A 15953-nucleotide genomic window follows, 5' to 3' on the forward strand; every position below is an offset into this window, starting at 1 on the left:
AAAGAGCTTTTGGAGGTTCTCATTAATATACTTGTAATTCTGTACCTGCATTACAACCAATTTTGCTGTGAACAATTTTATCTACGTGGTATCTGAAAATACAAGTTCCAAGGAGGAAGTGTCTGAAACAATAGTGCCTCAATATTATATAAAATGTAATGGAATAACTTCTTGAAGGACATATTTACAATGCAGTGATTTAACCATACTAAAAAAGCCAAAATAGAAACTTAATGCAACTAATAAAAGCATTTCTGAAAATTCACACTGAACAGCCACCATCTCCATTACAATATAATTAAAAGACTATTATACTCTGCAGTCATTACTGGTCAAATAGAGTAATCTTGTTACAGAATGAAATAGTAAAACTGAGCACAGAGCTGTTCGCTATCACTGAACTGGTATGTTAGTGAACCAGACAATTTAACTGTTTGGCTTGGTAAGGGTTTCGATACAGTTAAAATACCAAGGACACTCAAACCTCTTAATATAGTAAGATGACATAAGAAACCACCTCCATCCATAGGTTTCCAAATGCGATTTTCATTTCAGTCTCCAGAATACAAGATAAAGCTTCTCCTAAGTTCTTTTCAAGGTCTGGAAGTATATCTGGACATTGTGCCGTAAGACCTCTTCCTGTTTTCTTGAGTTCTGCATCTGTCAAGCCAATAATAATAGACAGTACTTACTGCAACTGTTTCTATATTTAATTTATGTTGATAGTACATAAATAACTTATACCCATAAAGGCAGACTACACTTTATGTTATAAAGTGGATGGTCTACATCTAATTAGGTTTCAAGTATTTCTAGTTATATCCACCTGTACTGTGGACATTTTTAATTATAAACTACTAACCAAGAAGACTAATTTCCCAAGAGCTTTATTCATTTGTGACATTACTCTGCATTTCTTTTTTCCTTAAATAACTTTGACTACATACAGTCAGTGGGGTTATCACTGAGTATAAGATCACTTCTTAATACTGTAAGCTGGAATTCTGTCTTTGGAAAAATGAACAGGCAACCCAAGAATGAAGTTCTGCTGTTGAAGGTAAAGATATTACCACAACATGCTAGGAGTGATCTTAGCATACTGAATTTTACAACTACTTAAGAATAGGACCCAAATATGCTCAGCTGGAAAAACCTCTCTTCAGACCTAAAAAGTTCAGGATACTTTTTAAATTACTATGAATACAGGAAATTCATGTTGTTTTTTAATGTGAAACAAAACTACATCCTATTTGAATTTCCCAGAACACAAGAGACAAATGCGTTAATAAAGGTCTCCAACTTTCAGAAAACAATTTTATCTTTGAAAACCAAAATTTGCCCCAAATGAAAAGCATTACAAAGATTCAAAGTATATAAAAACTGGTTACAGTAGAGACTATTCTCCCTCATCTGCACTGATTATTATGTGTCTCAAAAACCAGCATATGCATACATTCACATTAAACAAACTTACCACATTTTGTCTGCTGCAACTCAAAACAGTTCTGCTGCATGTTTACATTCAGATTCTGTAGAACAGTAACTAAATCAGCTTTGCAGAATGCCTTGACCTCACTCACAATGGCTTTATTACATAAATTTTTATCATCCCTAGGAGAAGAGAATTAATTGTTGACATAACTATGACATTGCATTAAAAGAATCACACTGAAAAGATTGTCTTTGGTAAGCTTATTTTGTGAGCTTCATTATATACAAAGCTTTCTTTCTCAAGCAACTAGAAGCAGTTAAAAAAATTTAACCAGAAAATTAACTGAAGCATCTATTCTGAGGAAAAAAAAAAAATACTGAAAAATGTTTCCCGCTTTATACTGCTTTAAGAAAAAAACAGCTATAAATACTACAGCAATGATGCCGAGTTGCTATAATCTTTGAATGCAAACAACGCAATTCTAAGACAGTAATATCTTATACGACTGCTACATTAAATTCTCATTTTCGACACTATTTTTTACTGTTCTACTGGTTGAATCATTGTTCCAGATGCCACTCTGAAGTATACGCTGCTCCAGCAGTACTACTACAAAGATGCAGTACAAAGTTGGACCCTAGTACTTTCTAAAAAATTCCCACTGCTTACATTGATAAAATATATTTTCAGATGAAAAGTACACCTGAAGTCGCCTCTCAGTCTTCATTCAGAGAAACCTAAATCATTATCAACAGCCCTACCAGTACTGTGACTGAGATAGTATTTTCACCAACAACCTGATCCACATGTCAACTTAAACTGATGCAAGGTCTTAACCCTATTTACTCCAACTATGCAGGAAATGGTTCTAGCAAGGACCAAAGCAAGCTCTTTACAGTACCTGTCAAGACAGTATTAGCCCTTTAAAAACTAGCTTCATGTGACTTGTATAAAATTGATAATCAATACTCATAAGTCAGCCGTTACACTCACAAAACAAGAACAGAAGCCATCTTCCCTCTTTCTAAGATTAACCCCTGACAATGGTTATCACTGTTCCTGAAACAGGTGAGCAGGAACAAAGTATCTAACTGGATTTCAATCATTAACAGAAATACTTTTTTCTCATTTTGTAACTCCAGGAGTATTTGTATGAGAAACTGGAATAAAATCTGAGAAAGCTATGCTTTACAAAGATTTAAAATTGAATACTGAATAAACTTAATTCTACTTCAGGCCTCAAGCACACGCAGCTGATTAAGTCTACAATCTTTTTTTTATTATATCCTTCTACCCCAGCTTTAAAGAGGGTGACTGCTCTTCAAAAAGCTTACTTTAGAAACAGCTCTTCATTTTAAGATATGAAAATAGTGTATTTGGCATGAGACTAGCTTCCACCTCATAAGAGACCTAAAACCACACAGGAACTCACGTGCAGAGTATGACAACAGCTTGAGGAAAGAGGTTCTGATACTGCAGACAACATTGTAAAACACGATCGTCATTGTTCTCGTCACTCAGGCCATCTGCAAATTTAGTAAAAAATGAGCTGAATGTTCAGGAGTAACTCAACACAATTCATTCTTCAGTGTAGTCACAGTACTGTTCATAAATCTAATAGTCCCCAAACAAAGACAGAGAAGTATAATCTAAACACAAATCTAAGCTTTGAAATACTAGGTACTACGCCACTCAATAATGCTATGTTTTGCCAGAAAAGGTCATGTGAGCCACATGTAATTTAAGTATGTTAGATTTTGTGATGACTGAGTCAAGCAAAAGCACACAACATAGCCTTAGTCCATAAGTAACAGTAATTAGATGAATTCTCATTAAGTAATCCCCTAATAACCAACAGATATAGCTAGAAGTGAGAAACAACTAATAAACCAATAATGAACAAAGCACTAATGTGAATAAGGTATTTGCAAGCTATAGCCCTGAATATGCTCTGAAGGCTTCTGTAAGCTATTCCCGAATTTTAGTTGGCAAACTGCAAAGTGAAGACTGTATTAACTCAAAATTTAGTGCTAAGGTTCACACCAAGCAAACCGAAACGATTAAGTACCCAAAACAAATTGATTGCACATATATTACATATTTTTTGAGAAGCAAGCTGCATGGATTGTCCCCACAATTTTGAATCTTGGTTTTTGAGACACATGTAGATGAACTGGACTGCAGGGATAGCTTTGTCCCGAACATGCTGCAGCATTTTCCCCTTCTTCAAGTTGTCCAGCTCTTGTAGAACAACCCAGGGAATTATTAATGCAAGTTTGCCAACACCTGGAAGGAAGAAAAGAAAAAAAAAAAAAGAAAGAAAAGGGAGAGAATACAACCAAAAAACAAATACATTTTAAAGAGCCAATCAAATTATTACAGATAATCAGATAATTTTTAGGTCAAACACTGTATTTACATAAGTTCACACTTTTTTGGCCAGTAGTTTTCATATTCCATGCTCAGGAGTATTTAGCATTAAAAAAATTAACAACTGAGAAAGGCCAGGTTCCCTCTTCTTAATTTAACCTCAAACTGGCACTACATTGGTTACATGTAAAAATTATAATATTAGGCAAACAAAAGGAAGACATGATTTTAATCAACAGACTGCTTTAACAACAGTATGTAGCAATATTATACGGCATATTTGCAGCAATTATCACCTTGTCACAAACAAGCTGTAAAATGGTAAAACAAGGTGACAGCAGCTGAAGTAAAAGGCTCAAAAAACCTGAATGACCTTAACAGTCAATGTGCCAAAACAATCACCAAATAAAAGGAGCAACAGTTTTTTCTAGTTTGCCAACCAGCATTCCTAAAACAGGAACAGGCAGTATGAATACTGACCATGGCTACATTTGTATGTAAGTATGGTCTGAATTTTAAAACCATTATATATGAAATACATGGTGTATCAGAAATTTAATGACTGAATTTAATTTAATGACTGTTCTATTGTTTCATTCAGGACAAAAACTGTTTTCCTTCTCATTCACAATAAGAATGCCATCTTGAAAAAATACATTAGCATCCATCTGCTTTGTAATAGAAAGGTCAGGAATCAGCAACCTTCTGAATATAATGGCTCTGGTGCAGGACCAGAAATTGGGAGCTGCAATAGTCTAAAAAAGGCATTCCAGGATACACAATGCAATGCTCTTCCTAATATGCGAAAGAGAAATAGAGTAAGATACAGTCTTGAAAATTACTCACTCCCTTATTAATGTTATTTTCCAGGTGGCCAGAATAAGTGTACTTGTTAACTGAAAGTATCAAAGAACCTTATATATTCTGATAGATAGAATCATAGAAGAGAATCATAGAATAGTTAGGGTTGGAAAGGACCTTAAGATCATCTAGTTCCAACCCCCCTGACACGGGCAGGGACACCTCACACAAAGCCATCTCACCCAAGGCTTCGTCCAACACGGCCTTGAGCACTGACAGGGTTGGAGCATTCACAACCTCCCTGGGCAACCTATTCCAGTGCCTCACCACCCTTACAGGAAAGAATTTCTTCCTTATATCCAGTCTAAACTTCCCCTGTTTAAGTTTGAACCCATTACCCCTTGTCCTGTCACTACAGTCCCTAATGAAGAGTCCCTCTCCAGCATCCTTACAGCCCCCCTTCAGATACTGGAAGGCTGCTATGAGGTCTCCATGCAGCCTTCTGTTCTCCAGGCTAAACAGCCCCAACTTTCTCAGCCTATCTTCATACAGGAGGTGCTCCAGTCCCCTGAGCATCCTTCTGGCCCTTCTCTGGACTTGTCCCAACAGTTCCATGTCTTTTTTATGTTGAGGACACCAGAACTGCACACAATACTCCAGGTGAGGTCTCACAAGAGCAGAGTAGAGGGGCAGGATCATCTCCTTCAACCCGCTGGTCACGCTCCTTCTGATACAGCCCAGGATACGGTTGGCTTTCTGGGCTGCAAGTGCACACTGCCTGCTCATGTTCATTTTCTCATCAACTAATACCCCCAAGTCTTTCTCTACAGGGCTGCTCTGAATCTCTTCTCTGCCCAACCTGTAGCTGTGCCTGGGATTGTTCCAACCCAGGTGTAGGACCATGCACACTTGGCTTGGTTAAACCTCATGAGGTTGGCATCAGCCCACCTCACAAGTGTGTTGAGGTCCCTCTGGATGGCATTCCTTCCCTCCAGCATATCAACCGAACCACACAGCTTGGTGTCATTGGCAAACTTGCTGAGGGCGCACTCAATCCCACTGTCCATGTCAGCAACAAAGATGTTAAACAAGATCGGTCCCAACACCGATCCCTGAGGGACACCACTCATTACTGGTCTCCAGCCGGACATTAAGCCATTGAACACAGATGCCAAATATGTCTACCAACAACTCACATGCAGGATCCTAATCCTGCTAACATAAAATTACTAAAAGCTTCACAACCTATTAAAGCCAACATTACAGCCAGGGTCTGCAATTGGAATTCCTGAGAAATTGCTCACACATTCTGTGAATTCTGTGATGTTTACCAAGAGAAAAATAAAAACAAAAACCAAAAACACTGACTGCTTATCCGATTTTAAATGTTCTCAGATTTGTAGGAAATTAAAAATAAAAAAAAAAGTAGGAAACGTGATTACCACCAGTGGACTAAATGCTTAAAAGTATGTTTTTACAATAGGCAAGACTTCCTTACCTCTAAGTATTCACACATGTTCATGGGAACACTGACCATGATTCTCTATAGGTATGTAGATATAAGCATAGTAGGTTCTACTTTCACAGCTGAACTTTCCTTGGGAGGCAGCTTATCTGGGTTCACAGAACCTGCCTCTTAAGTGTGAACTTTCTGTCTCTGTAAGAAACCTGCTGCCTTTTTAAGGAGCCCAAGTTAGTTTTCCTTCACGTTGCCTCAAGTTCTTACAACATCTCTATTTTCTTAAAATGACGTATTGATCACCATGTACTCACATACCTGGTATATTCTCACATTTCAGGGATCTGACAAACTCAAGGTGACTAATCATTATATTTGTGTCAATCACCACTAGTATGTTCAGACCAGAAGGAAAAGTCTCTGGAGAAAAAAAAAGAAAAAAAAAGTTGAGGAAAAAACACCTAAAAATCAGTTGTGCACACTCTATTCAGAACATTAGCTACTTGCAAGTAGATACCAAAGAACATCAACCCATGACATACCAGCAGAAGTATTTAAATCCTGCTCTGGAAGATCTATTTCCATACTTGTAAGTTCTCCACAAGTCTCTACTACAGACAGCATCATCCTCTTCTGAACACGGGCAACATGCAAATCTTCAATTATCTGCATCTACAATGAAAACAATCTGCATCAATTTTAAGTAATCCTGTATGAATTGTTCCCAAAAAAGATACTTCCACATAAATGCTGTTAACACCGACTAAAAATGAAGCATGAATAATTTGAAACTGGTACAGCAAATGTAAAGTCATGAGAACTTATTGCATATCCTCTGCTGTAAGAAGCCCACAAAAGATATCTGAAATACAGCCTCAAAGGAAGATTTGTTTATGACATTTGTACCTAGTACCCCGAAACTTTTTTCCATTTTTGCCTCATAGAGTTTCCTGACTGGCATTTCTTAGAAAATATAACTTTCAAGTTGGAAAAGAGACAAGATGGAAAATGACATAGATGCAACTATGTTGGTGCCCTACATTGCAGAGAGTAATAGAAAGCCAATCTTCTATCTCTGAAAGTTCCTGATGAGCAATACTTCAGCAAGTTCGTTTAGTATTTGAAAAAAATGCTTCACATTTTTTGAAGTACAGATCATAACACAACAATGCAAAATACTAGCAAAGGTCAGGGAATTTTCCAGCTATACAACCTCAGTACCAATGATTTTTTAATGCAACATAGAAGTGTTACAGTATTGCTAACCTCATGGTCTGTTTCAGAGATCTGACTGTCTTGAAGAGGTGGAAAGACTTCAGAACTCTGTAGGAATTAAAAAAAAATAAAAAATTAAATACCAACACCACAAAATATCAAGGAAAGACTGAAGAACAAATAATGTCTATGTCAAAGAGTTTTGAAATACAGCTCTTCAGAGTTAAATAACTACAGCACTAACCTTTTGGACAGACTTTGTGTCCTCACCTTCTTGGTAGGTGTCAGAGGTGCATGGGACTTCAAAATTCGAGAAACAAGTAGGAATGGAAGTAGAACATCTATCAGTCGTCTAGAGAACAATGAATATCCCAAGTGAATTGAAGAGGTAACATAAAACATATTTTCAATATCCATGATGAAGCATCTACAGTATCCTTTCAAAAGGGCTTAGAACCTACAGCATCCTTTCAAAATGGTTTTTATTTTCAAATAAATATAGTGGATTACACTGTAAGCCCATTTTTCCAATCTCCTGTGGGTTTGTGACTATGTTATTCTGGCTCTGGACAAGACAATTCTTGCTCTGGGCAATACAAGACAGACACAGATTTAAAAGACTGATTTAAGCAAAGGGTCACTAAGATGATTAAAGGACTGAGGCATGTCATACAAGATTCTGAAAGAGCTGGTACTCTTTTGCCTAGAGGAGTCTTATCAATGTTTATAAACATCTGATGTGAGGATGTAGATTCTTAGCAGTGGCCAGTTCCAGGAGAAGAGGCAATGGGCACAAACTGAAACACAGCATATTCCATCTGAACATTAAAACCTCCATTTATTTCAGTAAAAGTGCTTAAACAAGCTTCCCAGGGAGGTTGTGGAGTCTCTATCCTTAGAGATATTCAAAACCTGACTGGACAGTCCTGGCAACCTGCTCTAGAAGACCCTGCTTCAGCAAGGGGGGTGAACTAGATGATCTCCAGAGGAGCCTTCCAACCTCAACGATTCCATTATTCTGTATGTCATTACCATCTTTGTGTACACACAAAATGATCACGCTACCTTCATGTGAACTGAAATCAAGAAAAACAAAAAATAACCATGCTCAAGATAAATTTAAGGTCCAGAGTCAATTACAAGCTAGAACTCAGAAATAAATCAATCACAGCCAAACATGAAGTTCTGCAGCAAACACACAAATTTAGTCCTAGACCTACAAGAAATTCTCCTGGCATTACTTTGTCAGCAATGAGCACCTGTTTAGCATGCAGGCTTTTATTGGTTCAGTTTATTCACTCAAAAAATGATACAACCATGTCAGTCTTCCCCAAAATTTAGTTAAACCAAAATGGAAGTATTCCACATCCCTTAATAGCAACACTATGAAAGTGCATGTGCAGATACAATCCTAATATGCAAGATCTTTATTCTAGTTTATTTAACCATTTAGCAGAGAAACATTTTAACATGGTTTAACTGGGATCAGAAAGATTCACCTGGTTAGCTATGAAATCCTTTTCAAAATCTGTAAGAAGACAGTCTGCTTAGATAAAAACTGCCTGTCCTTCAGAAACTAGCCTGAAACAAGAATTGGGTTCTCATTACCTGCTTAAAACATAATGATGTGGCTTTGAAGTCCCTTTTTTCTTTCTCTGTATTACCAGCAGCTTTATAAGAATCGGCATTCTGTTTCTTCTGTTTACAAGAGTCCCATCGTTGTATTTCAGTCGAATAGCGTGAGGGTGTATGTTTACTCACATGCTGTTTTTTCTTAGAAAACTCTTCACATTCATCTTCATACTCTTCTTCCCAAGTACTAGATAATATATTTGGCCTCTTAGTGAAAGACCTATTACCATGCACAGTCCGTGTAGAGGTGTCAGAGCGCTTTTTTGAATTTCTGACATCTTCACTCATTTTTTTTCCATGTGCCTTTTTATGTGGTACATGTGAATCATTGACAGATGACCTAATTTTTTCCAACATAGTTTGTTCCCTTTTTAACTTTAGTTTACAAAGTTCAGCCTTCTCCGTCTTTTTCTTCAGCGCCTTGCTCCTCTGAACCGCAAAGCTATAGAGTCTTTTTCCTTCTGTCCCATCAAGATGACTTTTGTTGTAACTTTCCTTGCTAGTAGTCACAACATCAGGAGTGCGCGTACTTTTTCCATGTTTAATTTCTCTGTCTTTAAATTCAATAACTACTTTCTTTTGCTTTTTAGTTTGGATTAAAGAATTGTCTGTGATTTTGTTTCTATTTGAAGATTTTCCTCTGGATTTTCCGTCATTGCCATGAGAACTATGAGAACTTCGTTCTTGCTTCTCCTCTTGCCCATCTTTCTCTGTTTTGAATCTACAGAAACATGAGAAAAGAAATGTAATCTAGCTCAGTTAATGCAAGAATAAACAAACAAAGCAAAAAAAAAAAAAAAGACTGCATTTGATTTAGGCAGTCATGGCTAAGTATTTATGAGTACTGGTTCACTACATTCTTAAATATGAAACTGCAGCAATACCTGTGCTGTCTGACGCACCATTTTTAGTATTTACATTGTTTTCCCAGCTGGACAGCTATTTTAGCTTATCAAATTGAGAAAAAGCTTTTTCTGCATTCACTATCTATTAGTTTAAGATGCCCTTCAAAGACTAGTTTCATCACACAGATAATTTTTAACAGAAGTGTAATGATACGAGGTGCGTCACCCTAAAATTCAAATGTGTCTCAGTTCAGCTTTGTTGCCAGCACCAAACACTGCACAGCTTTCAAACAGTGCAGAACAGACAGACTGGAGAACCAGGAAAAGGAATAATTGATGGGGACAATTTTACAGAAGTAGTGAATATGAAAACTGAATTGGAAACTTTCTTGTAAGAGCAGAAAAAATATTAAAAAATCTATACACTAGGTTTAAAATAATCCAAAGGAAGTTTCTACCCTGCTCTATAACAGTGTTCTCAAAACTGTTGGGGAGGTAAAGGCCATTTGACAAACTCATGTAGGCCAGGTAACTTAAATGCACAGATTGCCATTACAATTTCAGAATTAGGAGATCCCTACCTGGTTCTTAGAAGCTGGAAGAGTATAAAACAGGAAAAAAAAAAAATTCTATTTGTCTTGTTTCACATATTCCTTCCAATACAAGCCCTACTGGCCACTATTAGGATAAATTACTGGACAGAGTTCTGGCATGAACGTAGCTACTGGTTTATGGTTCCATTATACTGTACTAACAAACATGTTTAGCAGCATGTGTACATGCAGCTAAGTATCCTGCAACTTACAACTCCAGTTAAACAGAGAAGCTGCAACAGGATTTTACCATGATTAAGAAACAACCCATAGCCAGTGTTCAAGGCCAGATTGGATAGAGCCTTGGGTGACCTGGTCTAGAGTGAAGTGTCCCTGGCTCATGGCAAGGGGGTTGGAACTACATGATCTTAAGGTCCTTTCCAACCCTAACCATTCTATGATTCTGATTATCTGGCTATAAGCCAGGCAGTATCTTGCCTGGAAATATGCTATTTGGTGTCTGAGGATTCATGAGAACATTCTCGCTTTATACAAAGCACTTTTCAAACACTGTTTATATTTGCTATACTCAAGGTGAAACATTACTTTCTTTGTCTTGGAATCAATTACTCCAAGCACCAGGAGAAATCAATCATTTCAGAAATACCAGAACCTAGTAAAGGTATTAAGTTCACTGCAGAACTACCCACCAGACTTCACTGGAGCCTCCTTTGCTAACAAAACATGTGATATGCAATAGACCAACAAGGCAGTACTCAAGACAAAGGAAAAAAAGATATTTTTATGACAGCAGTACTGGAAAGATAAAATTTCTACCTCATCTGAAGTGTAGCAGCATACTACAAGTTTAAAAAAAGTAATTTTTTTCAAGTAAGAGTTAAAAAAATGTAATTCTAAACCCTCTCAAATTGCCCAGCTTAGACAGGATCCCCTCATTAATGCAACACCAACACCATTTTATCAGTTAAAATAACATTTTATTTGGTGAACAAGTAAAACAAAATTCTTAAATTCAGTCTTAAAAAAATAAAACAATAACAGACCTCTTTAAGCAGTTCCAATAAATTACCTCTGAAATTCTGTCTCTCCTTTCATAGTACAGTTGTAAGATCTTACGTCTTCAATGTTCTGAAAGAAGGAAAAATCCAAGGGCTTATAGAGGAAACTACAGTTAAAAAAAGCTTCATAAGATTCAACAATCTATTACTTCATACTAGATTCAGTTTGATTTTGAACAAGTTAACCTTGAAAAAGGCAACCACATACCTTGTTATAATTTAGTATTTAGATTTTGTTCTATTTAAGAACAACACAAGGGGAAAAACTGAATGTGTCACACAGCCCTGGGGTATAAACAGAGAAAGCCCAAGTAAAACACATTTAGGATTCATGTGTTTCATATACTTTACAAGTACATGAATATGCAAACATACATTTTTGTATATTTACAAAAATTCTTGGTGACAAAGAAAGTGACCCAAAGACTGCTTCCAGCTACCTACTAGGTAAGGCCAAAGAGGATCTTTCTACAAGAGGTTTTTCTGCAGAAGATATGCATTACTAATTTTCATCAGATCTAATAATAAGGTGGACCAATGTGAAACTGCAGTTACATAGACCTGGTTAAGAGTGAAGATAGTCCCCAAACAAAGAATTTGAACAACCCTTATTTAGAAAGCCGTCATGTCACTGCTTGGCATATCTATATTGCAAGCTGTCACATGCATGTTGTGGAATAACCGGAAGGCAACTTTGATCAGTTCAGAACGGAAAGTTTATTATTGCAGCTATGGGAGAGAACAGAAAGCAGCAAAATGACAGACCCTGTTGATACGAATTTTTTTACACACCTTCGTGTTTGTGAAAGCCTGGAAACTGAGCTTGTCTCAAACACTGCTTAAGCAAGTTTCTCTCAAACACTGCTTAAATTGAGTTTGTCTCAGATACCATTTGCATTCAAATATGGGAGGCCTTACAGGAATTATCATAAATGAAGCAAACAAAGGATGTTAGCTTTCACTACTGCGTCAGCAGGATTGTTCTGACCCACTTGTTTGAAACTGATGAGCCTCCACAGGACTGTAAAAAATGCTGACCTAAAGGATAGGGTCAAATAGGGGACACCACAGTATAAGGGACAACAATCATGCATGGGCCCTTGCGGAATAACACTCTAAAGAACATGAACATAAAAGGGCAGGGCTCTCTCTCTAGTCTGTTGAAGAGTTTCAGCATCTGGCCTTATTTGTGCCTTCATTCCAAGCAAGTATATTGACTCTGACCAGGTCTGAGTCACATACGTCTTCCAACCAGGTTGAGATAGGGTTATATGACTTTGTTTTCCCAAAACTGCAGCCGGGTGCAGGACATTACAACAAAGGACAGCACTGGATTACTTCAGATAAGGAAGCTCCAGACAACACATCCTTTAGCAAATAATTTACTCCTTCAATTGGGTCACAGGGACTGAGTAAGGCCATTAGGTCACTGCTGCAGAGGTTTTCCTGCTTAGGGAAGTCCATAAAAAACCTGTGAGACCTTAGCTATTTTACTTCCACATTAGAAAGCACTTCATGAAAATAAAAGAGTTGCAGAAATCATTGGAATCCTGACGAATTAATTAAATTTTGAAAGCTTCTGCCTGTGGTTGGTCCTGGAGTTGTGACAGCAGCAAAACCAATGGAGGCTGTTAAAGGCTACTTCCACTGAGAATCCCATCCATGCAATTTGCTGCAGGAAGACCTGTTCAACTTGATTGTCATCAAAAGGCATCTAAGGGGTTTATTGGTTTATTAACAACTCAGTTAACAGGCAATCAGTGAACTATACACTCATGACCAATACCAGCAATACAACAGAAAAAATGTAATAACAGACAATTACAAAGGGATACCAGATCAGATGACTTGGTATGTTTGTGTGTACTTCGCTCCTGCTGTTGAAGACATGGGTGCTCCAGCTGTATGCACAGCCAAACCACTTCCTACAATCTGCTAATGCAGTTGCTGGTAAGAAAGCCCCCCCCCCCATAAAGTCACATACACACACCCAAGGTGCGGAACCCTACATGATACCCACCCTGTACTTTCACTCCACCAGCTAAAAATCAAACAGGCCTAAAGTTTTCTGTAATCTGTTGTCATGCTTATACCACACACACATACAAACCAAAACAAACACACAACCCACTTAAATAGTTACTTTCACCTGTAAGAGCTCAAGATACCTCTTATCCATAACACGATCACACTGAAGAAACACTTGATATTATTCAGAGGTTTCCTTCTTTTTAATATTATTAGTTTGGGTTCTCATTGTTGCTTATGTTGGTCAATATCTGTATATAGCAGTATTTAAAGTATTCTCAGACCAAAGTGTCATGCAACAGTTAAAACTCTGTATGCTTCAAACTGGTATAAGCATTAGCAATGGCAATACAGCTAGAGTATGACATCTTAAGCCAAGTTTTTAACCTCTGTATTACACAAGTAAAAAAACAAAAACAAAACAACAACAAAAAAAAAAACACCAAGGGAAGTAAAAAACCAAACAAGCAAACAACAACCAAACAACAAAACACCCAAACACAAAAACCCCAAATAAACCCAACATAAACCACACATCTTAGGATAAGTTAATGTTAAAAGATAAATTGAATAATAAGGAATTAAGGAGAAAAAAAAGTTACAAATATTTGGCTTTGAACAACATTTTCTAAGACAGCAAAAGGCTTCTAGCATGTATAACTCAGTTTATAAGGCTATAATATCACACTCATTTATACACACTTCCAAATGTTTTTTTTTGAGACATTTATGGTAAGACAGTTAAAAGCTCTCTTCTTTCACACATACCTTACAAAATACAAGGGAAAATAAGTCTAGCAAATATTAAGTCTGGATTTATTTGATATATATTACACTTCTGGCAGGAAATAACTTCCCAGAAGGCAATACAAATAATGAAAAAAGAATAGGAAGCTACATACAAACATGACCAGAAAGATTATCCCCACTGTAGCACCTGCATTTTCCAAGTGATTCAGTGAAAGCTTACTCACTAGATACAAATAGATACCAGCATATTCTAAGAATTTTGGTCACTGATTTCTGTCTCAGTGGTTAAAATTAAATATTTGAGAGTTACTTGCTAAAATGTTGTGAAGTACAATTTGTAATTAATTATAAAATTAAGACATATGGTTCAAGATAAAGAACAATCCAGAAAAACAGAGGTGGTTTTAGCAGTTGTTTTAAACTTGACTTAGATCAACCAGAAAAATATATTAAAACTAAAAAACTTTTGTTTTCTGATACCCACACTACTTATAACCTCTGGAGAAGATCTGTCTAGAACTTGTAGTTAACTGACAGATTCAATCCTTCTGCTATTTACAACCCCCCCTTTAAATTTGATTCAGCCTTCTATCACAAGGTTGCTAAACAATTCATGCTCTTCTCTTGAATGTGGGGTTTTGAATTAAAATAATCATCATAGTAATAATATAGCTGTTCCTACTTTGTCATCCCGGCCATCCAAACTGTCTTCCTTTGCAGTTAATTTCTTCAGTTTCTTTTTAGACATCTTCAAATGCTAAGAAAAAGCATTGCCATTATTATTTAAGTTATCTCCAGCTAGTATAAAAATTAAATTTTAACTGCATATAGAAAAAAGAATACTCGAATACTCTTACTTTCTCATTACAGAGCCACAGCAGGTTCCAGAAGATTTTAACAGTAATTACATCTAACTAGTGAGAGAACTTCACAGGGAAAAAAAAAAAAAAAAAAAATAGAATGACCATTACTTTACCCCCTGCTCTAGAGACACACATTTTGTACCGGCAAACATACCAGACCACTAGAAACAAACACCCTTTAACAGTTAGCCATACAAACATCAGTTTTAAAGCAGTTCCAACTATACAACTTTTGCTTTCGGCCGTCCCCCACCTTTCCTCTGGGTTAGGTATAATACCATGACATCTCACAACAGCTACGCCACACCTTACATAAACTAGCCCTGCGACCCTGCCGTGAAGCAGAAAAGGTTTGAAGGCTGTAAGAAAGCTCCACCAGAAGCTCCCAAAGCTTTAGAGGTGAATTTTCATAGTATAAGTCAACTGTTTAACCAGACAAGCCACAGAAGGAGCTCAGCCATAAAACAAGGAAGACTCACTAAACAGAGAGCTCTCTAAGACAGTCGTCAACATGGGCGGGTTGAAATGACTGATGGAAGTTACTGCTCCGCCACAACCCAAGAAGCTGCAGTCTCTTGCCCCCCAACCTCACGCCTGAAGAAAAGGGCAACTACAAGGGGACTCCCTCTGGCACAGGCCAGAAGGCCAGCTCGCCCACCCCCGGCAGCTGCCGGCACACCCCATTCCTTCCCTCTTTCTCCCCCACAGCAGTAGGGCACAGGAGCGGCCCCGCCTCACAAGGAGGCAGCTCGGACGCACCCTCCCGTGGAAGTGGAAACCGATGCGGGCAGCGGGTCTGCACCCCTAACCCGCCGGACCGGCCGGCCTCGGGAGGGCGGTCCCAGCAGAGGGGTCTCAGGGGTACCCCGAGAGCAGTTCCGCTCCCAGAACTGAGAATTTCCTTGACAGGAATATCTCACCGCCCGGCTCGTCTGCGGAAATGTCC

At 37.7% G+C, this 15953-nt stretch overlaps 1 protein-coding gene across 6 annotated transcripts in view; it reads right to left on the reverse strand.

Moving 5' to 3' along the window:
• SWT1 (SWT1 RNA endoribonuclease homolog) overlaps positions 1 to 15936 on the reverse strand; it is a 35857-nt gene extending 19921 nt beyond the window's left edge. For 2 of the 6 annotated variants that reach the window (XM_062606284.1, XM_062606289.1), the window contains exons 1-12: positions 15487 to 15936; positions 14827 to 14901; positions 11378 to 11436; positions 8886 to 9630; positions 7522 to 7629; positions 7329 to 7385; positions 6605 to 6734; positions 6381 to 6482; positions 3530 to 3718; positions 2865 to 2958; positions 1475 to 1611; positions 518 to 660 (exon numbers count right to left, since the gene is read on the reverse strand). In XM_062606284.1, coding sequence (XP_062462268.1) covers positions 518 to 660; positions 1475 to 1611; positions 2865 to 2958; positions 3530 to 3718; positions 6381 to 6482; positions 6605 to 6734; positions 7329 to 7385; positions 7522 to 7629; positions 8886 to 9630; positions 11378 to 11436; positions 14827 to 14892 — 1830 coding nt within the window. In that variant the 5' untranslated portion in view covers positions 14893 to 14901; positions 15487 to 15936. Of the gene's footprint in view, positions 1 to 517; positions 661 to 1474; positions 1612 to 2864; positions 2959 to 3529; positions 3719 to 6380; positions 6483 to 6604; positions 6735 to 7328; positions 7386 to 7521; positions 7630 to 8885; positions 9631 to 11377; positions 11437 to 13515; positions 13792 to 14826; positions 14902 to 15486 lie in introns of those variants that run through there. The other 4 variants (XM_062606285.1, XM_062606287.1, XM_062606286.1 and 1 more) reach the window with 4 other exon arrangements.
• Between the last annotated feature and the right edge of the window lie 17 nt (positions 15937 to 15953).

This window comes from Pezoporus occidentalis, unplaced genomic scaffold (assembly GCF_034315485.1).
Source record: "Pezoporus occidentalis ecotype Australia unplaced genomic scaffold, CSIRO_AGI_Poc_V1 ctg95, whole genome shotgun sequence".
Taxonomy (NCBI): Eukaryota; Metazoa; Chordata; class Aves; order Psittaciformes; family Psittacidae; genus Pezoporus; species Pezoporus occidentalis.